The 13,664-nt window shown below is 35.0% G+C and overlaps 1 protein-coding gene across 2 annotated transcripts; it reads left to right on the forward strand.

The window, feature by feature from the left end:
- Positions 1–1,984: 1,984 nt before the first annotated feature.
- LOC110709953 (actin-related protein 3) lies at positions 1,985–11,264 on the forward strand. Of its 2 annotated transcripts, XM_021888211.1 has the most exons (10): positions 1,985–2,108; positions 2,421–2,528; positions 3,508–3,970; positions 5,333–5,479; positions 6,974–7,066; positions 7,157–7,276; positions 9,808–9,918; positions 10,101–10,226; positions 10,302–10,400; positions 10,858–11,264. In XM_021888211.1, exons 2-10 carry the CDS (start codon positions 2,479–2,481, stop codon positions 10,936–10,938), a joined length of 1,290 nt encoding a protein of 429 aa, XP_021743903.1. In that variant the 5' UTR covers positions 1,985–2,108; positions 2,421–2,478; the 3' UTR covers positions 10,939–11,264. The 2 variants fall into 2 exon arrangements, with proteins under 2 accessions (XP_021743903.1, XP_021743896.1); XM_021888204.1 differs by having other exon boundaries at positions 1,992–2,528.
- Positions 11,265–13,664: the final 2,400 nt, after the last annotated feature.

Genomic DNA, 13,664 nt, shown 5'->3' on the forward strand with positions numbered 1-13,664 from the left:
ATTTGTGAATGTAAGTTGATAAGGGCTAGTGATGGAGATTGGAGAGCATTTTCTCATGTGCATTTAAAACCAATGATTTTTTTGTCATACATCACATTGCAACTTAGCTTAGGTCCCGTGTTAATGAAATAAATATTAATTCAGTGGCTTTATTTTATCTTACATGCATGCACCATGTATGTTTAGACATTGATGGAGAGTTATGAGCTTAAACTAAACTTTTATGAAAGAATATTTTATCTTTATTCTCCTAACAAGAATCAAAATCAATCCAAAATTTATGAATCGAAGAAACTTTAAAATTAACCAAAAAATGAATTAGAGAAGTACAATATATATCCCATATGTTGGACTAAGGATATACTTAAGGGTAAAAAAAAATACTTGAAATAGTATGCATCAATTATGTCATGTATGCGTTATAGAAGGTGTCATAGCATATGAAAACAAGGTTAAGCAAATGAGATAGGAGGTTAGAGTGGTTGGCTAGTTCTCCGACTTCCAAGTGTGAGGCCAGGGGTTGAATCTCACCAAGCTCATTCTAGAAGGGATTTCCCCCTTCTAGGATGAGCCTTCTACTTACCCTAAAAAAAGGTCAAGTAAATATGTTTTTTTTTTTAGGTTTTTTTTAGGCTTTTTTTTTTTTTTTTTTTTTTTTTTGACGAAGTGGAAAAAGAAGGGTAGTTCCCAACCAACTCGAGATTACAAATAGAGCAATGAGAAATTCTAAATCTCTTAACTGCCCTAACACAAGAAACTAACGGGGGGGATACAACTTTCATGTCGCACTAAGGAGTACAAATATGGGGTTTGACAATTTCCTTTATGGATGTTTGTCATTAGATGATCAAAGCTTGTTCTTTTACGCTTTTTGGACTTGCAAAAACAATACATGGAATGCATTTTATTTAATTAAGTAGATCTCATATAAGTAATGGGCATGTTTGACGAAGGCTATCAATGAATATGACATATTTTCATAGTCAACAAGCACTAAACAAGAATCTCAAGCTAAAGATATTGGTGATCTATTTTATCTAAAGAGTCGAGAGTTGTTTGCTTCTCTAGTATTTTCGCGCGCCTATTATCAATAGTATTAGAGGTCTTTCTACATCATCAACTTATCACTTACAACTTGTCCCAAGATTTAACATTACAAACCCTAATGAAAAGGACATAACAATACAATCCACTATAAGTAACTCTTCTTTTTATTCACTCAATTGTTACACCATATATTCTATTATTTTTATTATGGCGCTCTCATATTCCGATTTAAATATTCAAAATATGAGAGCACCATAAAATATCCTTAACTCGAGGTTCATGTTAAATGTTAAGTGCATGTTGATTGTGAAAATATCTGTCATATTGGTTGCTCGACTCCGTCAAATTAGGATGAAACATTACCTCTATTTAACAAGCGTACGTTCGATTCAAAGCACTTACTTTTGACTGACATGCCCATTACTTATACCCGTATGAGATCTTACGTTGAAAAACATTTCCATACATGGAGATGGTGATAAAAAAATTTAAAGGAAAAGAAACAAAAACCTATGTTTATTTGTACTTTGTTGACACAAATTTTTCCCACCTTTTTTTTTCATTCATTCATGTTTGATGAGGGGAATTGGGATTAAATCTTTCATATTGACTGTGAAAATATCTGTCATATTGGTTGCTCAACTCCGTCAAATTAGGATAAATATTACCTCTATTCAACGAGCGTACATTCAATTCAAAGCACTTACTTTTGACTGACATGCCCATTACTTATACTCGTATGAAATCTTATGTTCAAAAACATTTCCACAACTAGAGAGTCTAGAGATGGTGATAATAAAAATTTAAAAGAAACAATAACCTTGTGTTTTTTCCCACCTTTTTTTTCATGTTTGATGAGGGAGAATTGGGCTTAAATCTTTAAACACAAAGAAAAGAAAGAAGAGGCCCATAAAATAACTATGAATCTCACTGTGTTTGTTCAATTAATTACACAATGTCATGAACCAAGAAAGAAACAGACACACACAGACAGAAAGAAGAGAGAGAAGAGAAGAAAGAGAGAGTCGTTGAGTCGTTGCTGTTTTTGTTTAGCTGCTAAGGTAAGAATAATCATCCAACCTTCAAATATAAATTTACTCATTCACACAAACAATCAAACAATTTTCCCAAATCATGTTGAATTCAAACCCTTATTAGCCAATTTGGGGGAAAATCATAATTCAATTGACATGTTTGGAGATTACTATACTGGTGTCAACCCATCATCACCATCAAGAAGAGAAGGTGTTAATCATCATCATACAATAACAGTAGCAGTAGAATCGAATTCATTGTTATCATTGGTGCCCTTTTTGTGGCGCTTTCAATGACCATGATCATTTCCCTTCAATCAACCTTCTCTCGGATCTCAGTTGCAGGTCCTTCTTCAAATTCATCGTTTTCTCTCTGCTTTTGCTTTCTTTCTCTCTCATGGATGCCTCTTCTTATCGCCCTGCTGTCGTGATCGACAATGGCACTGGGTATTTCTCTCTCTTACCTTTTTCTCTTTCTATAATTCTGTATATATTGATATATGTGTTTGGGTGTAGTGTAAAACTGGGATTTATTGTTATTTGAGCTCTATGATGAATTGGGTCGATGGTAGATTTTTCATACGTTTTGTTGCTGTGTGGGAACTTTCGGAAACATAGCTTGCGCACCAAGTGTTTGATGAAATGCCTCTGTGATGAAAGATTATAATGAAATGGACCTTATATTGTTATGTGATATTTGATTTGGATTGGGGTTGATGCTGCGTTTGACTGTGGGAAATCTTGAAAGTTAGCGATTGTACCAAATGTTTGATGAAATGTGTTAATAAAAGAAAGCTGGTGTTGTTTATCTGAAGCTTGATTAAGCTTTGACTTGATGGTAGATAAACTTTATAGCACTGTGTCGCTGTATGAAAAAATTGAATTTTTTTAAGGACCAAGTGATTGATGAATTGCATCAATGGTCAAACAGGCATTTGCCATCATTTTGAATTTTGTTTTGGAATTGGGTCGATCACAAGTTTTTATATGCTATGGGGATTTTGGGGAAATTTGGCTTTCAGCTAGCGCAACAAATAGTTGATGAAATGTGCTAATGATGAATGTGGTCTAAGTTCTTGAGTGTGTGTTAAAACTAAGTGGATGCTTATTAGAAGGTGTTGAATGCGGATTGACACTAGGTAGTTCTGCCATTCTGGTTACATGAGGTGTTGGTTATTTGACATTTTGACAACGTCTAGTTTCAGTGGTAATGTGCACAAGGTGCTCTATGGAAATACTTCTATAATAGTGTGAGTGTGGACGTGTGATGACTGAGGTCTGCTTAAATGCGTGTAAATTTTGAATTCTTCTGTTCTGCTTCAGAATGTAGAAGTCATTGAATTCTAGCTTCACATCTTGAGTAAATGAAATTTCCCGGAAACAATGTGTTTTTTTAATTTAATACCTTGTCCACCAATCACTGCAGGTATACTAAAATGGGTTTTTCTGGGAATGTGGAGCCTTGCTTCATTGTCCCAACAACTGTTGCTGTGAATGATTCTTTTGTAAACCAACCGAGAACATCGAATAAGAGTAGTAATTGGTTGACTCAATATAATGCTGGTGTTATGGCTGATTTGGATTTTTTCATCGGGGACGAGGCTTTAGCGAGATCTAAGTCTAGTAGTACGTATAGTTTGAACTATCCCATTAAGAATGGACAGGTAGAGAACTGGGATGCTATGGAAAGGTTTTGGCAACATTGTATTTTTAACTATCTACGCTGTGATCCTGAGGATCATCACTTCCTGCTGACAGAAAGTCCTCTGACACCTCCTGAAAGCCGGGAATATACAGGGGAAATCATGTTCGAGACTTTCAATGTCCCGGGGCTTTACATAGCAGTGCAGCCTGTGCTAGCTTTAGCTGCTGGTTACACTACATCTAAGGTTGGTTATTTCTTCATTTATGAATTTCAATTTAGCATTGACTATTGAGTGATATTTTCTGCATTTTATATTGAATTATGAACTTTACACCTGCTTACCCTGAGTCCAGTCAGTTATGGGGTGACTGAATGATTGTTGCAGTTTAGCTATATGATTTTGATGTTTGGATTTCATCAAAATGGATTTGTAGCACATTTAATAGCCTAATATGACTTTGGACTATTTATGGTGTTTCAAGTCAGTTCAATGCATTATGAACTTGAACACTAGCTACTGCTGTACTTGTTTGGCACTAAATAGAATTATTTCATGGTGATGTCTTTTTCCACATTCTGCTTTCCTAAGCATAAAGTATGAAAGCAACCTTACTCTATACTTAAATAACATAACATACCCTATTTACTTCATTTTTAGAAATTTAGAATAGTCTATGGCTTCGCTTCTATGGCAATGTAACTATTAGCCTTTCCTGATTTATAAGTGGTGCTGGGACATATGTTAGGGATTGGGTCATCCACATTTTTGGAATTTGATAAATGCAGTGGTGATGCTGTCCTTTTTTTCCTTTCATGGCCTTCCCAGCATCATTTCAGAGGTTTGGGGAATTGGTGATGACTGTTGGATGTATCGGTACAATGTTGAACTTGCAGAGAGTGGTAGATCTGTAGATGTAATGGTGTTGAGGATTTTTGTAATTTCTGTAAAAATATTTAAGTGACGTCCATCTAGTGTAAAAAACAGTCTGAATTCTTTCTGTTAATTTGCTGCCTTTCCAGCAAAGCATGCTTCTGGCTCCAGGACACTTGGTCTTTATTTGTCCTATATTTAGTTCCTTTATTACTGAAACTAGGCAATTCTCTGAACTGAAAGGAACCACCAATTCATACATCCATTTATTTTGGCCAGTATGTGAGGGCTCATCCATGAAAAAGCTAATTCAAATAGATTTTATTTTAGAAGAATGTAAATCAGCAACTATAATTTTCCTGAAAATTTGCTTTTAAGAATTAGGGATTCTCAAAGTCACATGTAATCATCTCATGGAAGGCACCTATTCGCTCCTGCTCTGTCTGTTATTTTAGGATGGCCAATAATTAGGAATGATCTACTCTTGTGGATGTACACTTACTGTTGAAACATCATTGTAAGGCAAATATTATTAAGATGCTATCATGTGGCTGCATATGCAGAATACTATAGAGTTGCTGTTAAACTTGGTCGTTTAATATGAAGAGAAGATTCAGTGTTACTTATGCATGTGGCCATATTATATATATGAATTTCCAAAGTCTTCTTTCTTTCACGTCATTTGATTTGTGTTTAGTGCATAATGTTGATTTTATTGATGATATTTTTCATTAGTGTGAGATGACAGGGGTTGTAGTAGATGTTGGAGATGGGGGTACACATGTTGTACCTGTTGCAGAAGGCTATGTTATTGGGAGCAGTATCAAGTCAATTCCCATTTCTGGAAAAGATGTTACCCTTTTCGTCCAACAGCTTATGCGGGTAATTTTCCAATAATTTTTTTCAAATTATTTTTTTTCAATTTTTTTTTTAAATGTACTTATAATTATAATGATTAAAAGCACTGTCTGCCAGAAATTTCAGATTTGGTATGCACAACTATAAAAAATTATTATTCAATAATGTTTCAGTAAGTTTATACACATCCTTAAGACCGCTTTTTCATTCCTTTTTTTGGAAATTTGAGTTTCCACACTGTTCACTCACTACCCCTTGACCTACCTTGATTTTTCACAAGGAAAAATATAGCTATGTGGAGTCTTATTAGGTTTGTCTTGCTGTAAACTTTCAGAATATAAACTATTTTTTTTAATATATACTTCCTCCTTTCTTTTAATATTGCACCATAAGGGTTTTGCACAAATTTTTTGGTAGTGGGAAAAAGGAAGAGAGAGAAAGGTAAATGTACAAAATTGCCCATGCGATTGTAAAAATAAACTAAAGAGTTAAGTGTTAAAAAGTAAGGTTATATAGGGTATTTGTTGTGTAAAGTTGTGAACATAGATATGTCTTTTCCTAAAATGGATATGGTGCAATATTTGTGATTTGTTAAACTTCATTAAAAGGCAAGTGGTGCAATATTTAAAAAGGAGGAAGTATGTTACTTGTAGATAATTGAAGATATTTTTGGTTGAAGTCAAGCATTGGGATGCATGAAACTTCAATTGTTGTGATATATAAATAGTGGAGGAAATACATTTATTTAGTCAAATTTCAGTTCTTAATTCTTGGGTATAATATGAAAGCAATATTAAAGGAAAAAAATGCTGAAGGAGAAAATGGATGAATTAATATGTTGAAGAAAGAAAACTAGTGGAATGGAAAAAAGAAAAAAAAAATCATAATACGATGTTTGAACAAGATGGAGCCTAGAACCCACGAAAAAAATTAAAAAAAAAAAAAAAATAAAAAATTATAAGGCAGAGGAATTCATTTTGAACCGGTAACCAGCGGAATATGTCAAAGCATGTGATACAAAGTATATTCCTACAAAGTTAGAGCCTTACTTTTGTTTCCCATACGTGATTAATTGTTTTTAAAGAGGGTACACAATTCCTGCCTAATCTGTGGATTCATCAATGGTCTGATGCTCATATAATCTGTCCTGGATGCTTTTAGCTTAGAGTGGATTGTAAAGATGATGCTAGCTACCATTTATGTTTACACCTTTGATCAATTTTCAATCATGTGTGGCGGTGTGGCCATTATTTATCCTTGGTTTTTGGTTTCAAATGCGTGCTTTGTGTTCTCTGCTCTTGTGTACATGCAGGATTATGTTTCCTTATCTTTAACTTTTCTTTTCTTTGGAATGAAATTCACCTCCCTTCATTATCATGGATGTTGGAATGTGTTTATATATGGCTTGGATGTCCAATTCCTCTCACTTTGCTATATATGGGCTTTTTCCTATCCGTTCAAATTTCTGCAGTAGTTCAACTGTGCTCTTTCTGCATTTTTTTTTGTTATTTATTGTAGGAAAGAGGAGAGAATGTACCACCAGAAGACTCCTTTGAAGTTGCTCGACAAGTGAAGGAGATGTATTGCTACACTTCTTCAGATATTGTCAAGGTACTACTTTAATTGATCTGAATCTAGTACAGTTCAATTGTACATAGTTGCTGAGTTGATATACTTGTCACCTAACTTTTGGTGTGTCAGGAGTACAACAAACATGACAAGGAGCCCTCTAAATATATCAAGCAATGGAGAGGAATAAAACCAAAGACTGGAGCTCCATACAGTTGTGACATTGGCTATGAGCGGTTCCTTGGTCCTGAGGTTCTTTCTTATGCCTTGTCATTTCACAGTAACGATTTACTTATATAAATTGACCTTGTATATGGTGGAGTACTGGAATTATCTTGTTATAATTAGGGCTGAGCACAAATCTGATGATCAATATAAATTATTTCTGTATCTGATCCAAAACTTTGAATATTGGATAGATATTTGATATCCAAATTTTGTTGTTTTCAGTACCTTGCCTAGTCTTCATTGTTACATATTTACATATATCAAATTCACAACAAAATTTCTGTGCCGAATATTACTGTTGTATTATCAATTTACCATGAATGAGCTAAAGATGATTTTAGGGACAATAAAACACAGTATTAGAAGAAGAATTAATAAAAACATACATAAGAGCGATTGAGTGAATAATTGATTTATTTCCTTACAAAACAATTGATCCATCAATTAGATTACCACGCGTGAATCATTTGATCAATGAATCTATATAAGGCACTAGTTCTTGGCATTATGGTTTTACTGAAGTTTTTGGCCTTGTAGCGGACATGACCTTACCTAGTTTGACATCTAATCACTCTGGAATTGGTTAGGTTTTTGCTTCACTAGCAAATTTGCTTTGGCTTTGTAAATCTTGGCTTGGATTAGAGGAGGATGATGAGAAGAGAGGAAGGGGGTAGATGACATGAGAAATGATAGCATAGATGAGGACTTTAGGAGGAATATAAGTAGGTTTTAGGAATTTCCGAATTTGGAGAGTGAGAAAGGGTAAGGACTAATAAGGAATGAAGATGGCTGGAAAGTGGGGAAAAGGATGTGAGAAAATTGAGGAAGGATTGTGATCCAACTAGGAATCAAACTTGATCTTTTCATGTTTTTTACAAAAGAGCCCTATATATCGGATATCGGATACCCGAAAATGCTAAATTACATATCTGAATTGGAATTCATTATCCAAATTCTCTGATATCTGAGTCAAATTCATTTTTCGGATCGATTATCCAGAAAATCGGATATAAAGGATTGGTTTTTCGGATTTTGATATAGTTTTGCTCTGTCAAAGTTATAATGGTATGTAACGGTTGATTTTTGAATAACTCATTAGGTAAGCTAAAAAGAAATACACACCTTTGACCATGCATAACTTTGGTTTTGCAATGTAAATAATCACAACAGGCTGATATATTGAGTATATACATTGTGTCTCATCTAAACCTAACATGATTATATCTCTTCGTATATAATAGTAGAAAAAATAAATTCTCAAAGTTCATAATGTTTGACTATGAAAAGACAACGGTGCTGCTCAAACAGAGGAAGTATCTGTTGACCGTGATGCTTTCCTTACATTACAAAGTTACACACAAATCCACCATTTACTTCCTACCAAATGGTCTGTGAAAAAAACTACTAGATTTATTCTTGGAAGCTGGAATTTTTTAGTCCAAAGGACTTTTCAACTGAATTTCTTTCTGTTTGGTTTGATTGGCTTTCTGATGCATGTAAAATGATAGGAGAAAACAGTTTTATCTATGACTTTTCTTGATTGTCAATGGCCTCAAAATTTCAAATCTCAATTTGCTTATACATGTCATCTTTGTCTGCATCACAGTGTTATAATTGTTTCTTTATTGGCTTCAATTGTATTTATTGCTAAGGGGACTTTTTTAACTTTAAGGTTCTGTTTATTTCAATGGAAAACATTATTCGAAAAAATAATTTCTCAAAGAAAACAATTTTAAAGGGAAAACATAATTGTAAAAACAACTTTCCTTTGTTCGTTTCCTCACAAGAAAGATAATGGAGAAAGAGGAAAAGGAAAATAGGAGTGTAAGGGAGGAGAGGAAAAGAATGTTAGGAGTAGGGAGGAAAATGTGACATACCTTCCTTTCGAAAGGAAAAGGTTTTCAATTCTTGGAAAAACTATTTTCCACCTTTGGAGAAATTGTTTTCCACCCCTTTACAAACCAAGCAACAAAAGGCAGGAAAATATTTTTCCTAGAAAATGTTTTCCTTCAAACAGACTGAGTTTAAATAGGACTAGATCTGATTATGCCATATACTGCTAGTTGTGTTGCTTCAAGGTCGTTATCCACTTATCCTGGATCAAAAAACTTGACTTCTGCAATTATTAAATTTATACCCTTTATTTATGCCACCTTTTAGGTGCTTGCCTTTATATTTTTTTATCTGACGGGTGATAATCATTTTAGGGAAGAGGGAGTTTGATTCAAGGTAGCAATCTGGTTTGATGTAGTAATCTTAAGGCTGATTTAATGTTTAGTGCTATATGAGATGGATCAGTGGCTGTAGTTTAAACCCCAATTCCTGTGGACAAATTACGATTGTCTGGTACCATTGAGAAGAATCATTGTAAATTTATTTTTTGGTCTTGATGTATAGCACCAGTCTTGCAAGCAAACAATAAATTCAAGTATGTGTTTTAAGATTAATGGCCTCAGAGATTCTGTTTATTATTGTTTCTAATATGCTTGTGTGCCTTTCTACCCTCACGCCTTTTGAAGCTACTATGTGCTTATCATTGGCTGTATGGTTCACAGGTTTTTTTCAACCCAGAGATATACAACAGTGATTATACCACTCCTTTACCAGCTGTGATTGACAAGTGTATCCAGTCTGCCCCAATTGACACCAGACGAGCACTGTACAAGGTAGATTGTTATATGCTCTGGTTGAAAGGTCGATATGAAGTAATTAAGATTTTAATTCATTCCTTCAAAGAAAACACTTTTTGGCTATATTTATGTGTCACTCTGCTCTAGGTGTATTAAGCTGTACTGTTGTAGCTTGGAATTTTACTTTTGGGCCTAACTAATTATGTGGAATGTGCCAGAATATAGTGTTGTCTGGTGGCTCAACCATGTTCAAGGACTTCCACCGTAGGTTGCAAAGGGATATAAAGAAGATTGTTGATGCTCGAGTTCTTGCATCTGAGGCACGGCTTACTGGAGGAATGAAGGTAAGAAAACCAATAATATATGTCAGTACTTAGCAACTTCAGCATTATGTGCCTGATCTCTCAATTTGTTGGCAGTCACAACCGGTGGAAGTCAACGTAGTGAGCCATCCTATCCAGAGATATGCAGTATGGTTTGGGGGATCCGTACTTGCTTCAACTCCTGAGTTTTTTGGAGTATGTTGCTTCCCTTTTAATTTGAAGTTGCTATTCAACTTGATGTTGCTTTTAGCTTAATTATCATGCGACTGCCCGACCCTATTGCAATTTGCCAATGTTATCATGTTACATACAAAAATTTTTGCGTAACTCTACTGCTACTTTGTCCTTCATGACTCCATTTCAAGAAATAAATGCTGGTCCTTGGGGCTTGGAGAACAGCTTCCTCTTAAATTAAACTGTACTGGATATTGGTAAGGGGTAAAGGCTGCATAGACTTTGACCTCCCAAATTCCTATCTATGGAAAGATCCCAGATTCCTACTGTATATATGGAAAGATCCATACACAAATTGATCTATGTTGCTATTGCTATCCATTAGTGTTTCTGGATTAATTTCATGCTCTCAAGATGGTCGTCTACTTGTTTACTCACCAAAATGTATAACTGTATAAGCAAACTCTGTTATGTGCAGGCTTGCCATACCAAAGCTGAGTATGAAGAATATGGGGCAAGTATATGTCGCACAAATCCTGTTTTCAAGGGGATGTACTGATGCAAATAGCACTGCAGCGAAATACTTCAGTTGCATTGTATCAAATGGCAATTTTGGCTTAGGGATTTCCACTTCCAACATTAGGACTCCAGTTTATGCATGCTCATGACTCATCAAGGTGGTTTATGTGTTTTAGAGCAACTGGGAAGTGGTGTAAATTAGAAATTTATTTAGTAAGAAAGCTTGAATTCTCCTGTAGTAATTCTTTTGTTAGGAAGCTGTACATTGCAACTCTACAATCTACATTGCCATTGGATGCTTTTTATAGAATTTTTGCTACCATTGATTGTCAATTGGTTATACCTATGCGTTTTGGTCGCAATAAATTGCTTTTCGATCTTCTACTGTTAATTTTTTTCCCACTATGGTTCTACTTTTTGGTATGTATAATCTATAATGACAGTAAAATCTAAATAAGAAATTTCTTGGATCCAATAATTGGAACTTTTGAAATCTCCTATTTCAATTGAAGAAAATTCAATTCTCTACAAGTATATTTAATAACCATTTATCACTGCACCCTCTATAACCAGGTATAAAGGATTTGTTAAACGTCGCCCGCAAATCTCCACATAAAGCCCACAAATATTTTTACTTTGACTCTTTTGCCCTTTTTCTAATTTTTACCGAAACCGTAATTCACTCTCACGAAGAATGTGGAGCTGGAGTGGATCGTCGAGGGACACCGAAGAGCCGTCATCGTCGCCGGAAAGCGAGATAATCCGGGGGAAAAATTACGAAAAGTAGGGGTGGCGTCTGGTCAGGACGCCGCCACCATGGCTGTGGCGTCCTGGCCAGACGCTGCCACCATGGCTGTGGCGTCCTGGCCAGACGCCGCCACCATGGCTGTGGCGTCCTGGCCAGACGCCGCCACCATGGCTGTGGCGTCCTGTCCAGACGCCACCCCTACTTTTTGTAATTTTTTTTTTTTTATTTTTATTTTTTTTTTGTAATTTGTTATTTATTTATTTATTTATTTATTTTTCTTTTTTTTTTGTAATTTTATTTAAACTTTTTGTAATTTTTTTTTAAATTTTATTTAAAGTTTTTGTTTTTTTAATTAAACATTAACACAAAAAATTCTGATTTAAAAAAAAAATATATACATTAAAAATAAAAACATTAACACATAAAACAAAAATATTAAACATTAACAAAAGAATTCTGATTTTCCAAAAAAAAAATATTAGACAAAAAAAAAAAAAAAAAAAAAGTGGTAGGGCGCCTGGCCAGGACGCCCAGCCCCTGGTGGTGGCGTCTGCTCCGGCCGCCGGAACCAGGGGGCTGGCGTCTGACCTGGACGCCTAGCCACGGTTGTGGCGTTTTCCAGAGGCGCCACCGTCGTGGCTGGGCGTCCAGGTCAGACGCCAGCCCCCTGGTCCCGGCGGCCGGAGCAGACGCCACCACCAGGGGCTGGGCGTCCTGGCCAGGCGCCCCACCTCTTCTGGTTTTTTTTTAAAATTTTTTTTTAAAAAAAAAAAACTGCCACCGTGAGCCGTCCTTCCCTCCGCCGCTGTGGCCGCCAAGTCCTTGCCTTGCCGCCTCAACATTGCCGTATTTTCGGGTGATTAGAGTGTGGGTATGGGTTAGATTTTTTTATTTTAGGTTTAGGGCAATAAGGTAAATTCAATATAGATTTGTGGGCTTTATGTGGAGATTTGCGGGCGATGTTTAGCGATCCACATATTTAATTACAATATTGCAATGTTTTGACTTTTACGCTTTTTTTGAAAGAATTTTGACTTAATATTGCACAATTTTGAATACTTCATACGGAATATTATCTTTAATTGTCAATTAATACAAAATTATTAATAGTTGATATTGTTGAGATTTCCTCCTTAACTATGTGATTTGGAATGCATAATTCCATCTTTGTTTCAATATTATTAGAACGGATGAAGTATAAACTAGATATAATTTAAATCCATATCCCTTGTATCACATCATTGCATAAATTTGTGGGGTTTTTTGTGCGTAAACTACCTTATACTATATAATAATACAAGTTTTGCAAATAATTACCTTATAATTTTTTGTTGAAACATAACTACCTTGTATTGTTAGCGGTCTTAGCACTGCCTTTAAACGAAAATCATCTAAATCCCGTTAAATTTGTGAAAGTTAGTAATGGCCCTCACTAACAAAAAGTTGGATGCAGTGGTGGAACCAAGGGGAGGCTAGGGTGGGTCATGGTCTCCCCCTTGATTTAGATTATCTATTAATTGTTGCATATATTTCTGTTAGTTGTATCCTAACTCATTTTGGTAGGTGACTAATGAGAGTCATTTTCAAGTTCAAAACTCATCCTTTACATTTTTTATAGCACTACCCTAGGGATTAGATTACCTAGATATTAAGATTGGTGAATCATAGTAATTCTAAACCTGACCTAAAATTAATTAGCAACTAATAATCAATCACCCAAATCGATCATACACTTGACTTGAAAATGACTCATACTCCGTAGCAAGCTTACTAGTTAGAAAATCAACCATGAACCGACATTATACTTAAAAGAATCTACAAATATTTTATCATTTTCTTCTAGTCATCATTCTCTTTGTATAGCGAATATAAACTTTTGTTTTATCTACTCATCTGTAGCATCCTAGAAATTTATTTCCTTTAAAATACCTGTTTTGCTCTTTTTAAATACGAAATAGGAAATTCTAAGACATGAAAACGGCTAAGGCAATTATCAAAGACACACAATGGAAGACTAT

The sequence above is a fragment of the Chenopodium quinoa genome, unplaced genomic scaffold, assembly GCF_001683475.1.
Source record: "Chenopodium quinoa cultivar QQ74 unplaced genomic scaffold, ASM168347v1, whole genome shotgun sequence".
Taxonomy (NCBI): Eukaryota; Viridiplantae; Streptophyta; class Magnoliopsida; order Caryophyllales; family Amaranthaceae; genus Chenopodium; species Chenopodium quinoa.

Coding starts and splice junctions, on each gene's coding strand:
- LOC110709953 (XM_021888211.1), top strand. CDS start 2,479: ATGGATGCCTCTTCTTATCGCCCTGCTGTCGTGATCGACAATGGCACT. Junction 5,480..6,973: donor TCGTCCAACAGCTTATGCGG/GTAATTTTCCAA, acceptor TATTTATTGTAG/GAAAGAGGAGAGAATGTACC. Junction 10,401..10,857: donor CAACTCCTGAGTTTTTTGGA/GTATGTTGCTTC, acceptor TGTTATGTGCAG/GCTTGCCATACCAAAGCTGA.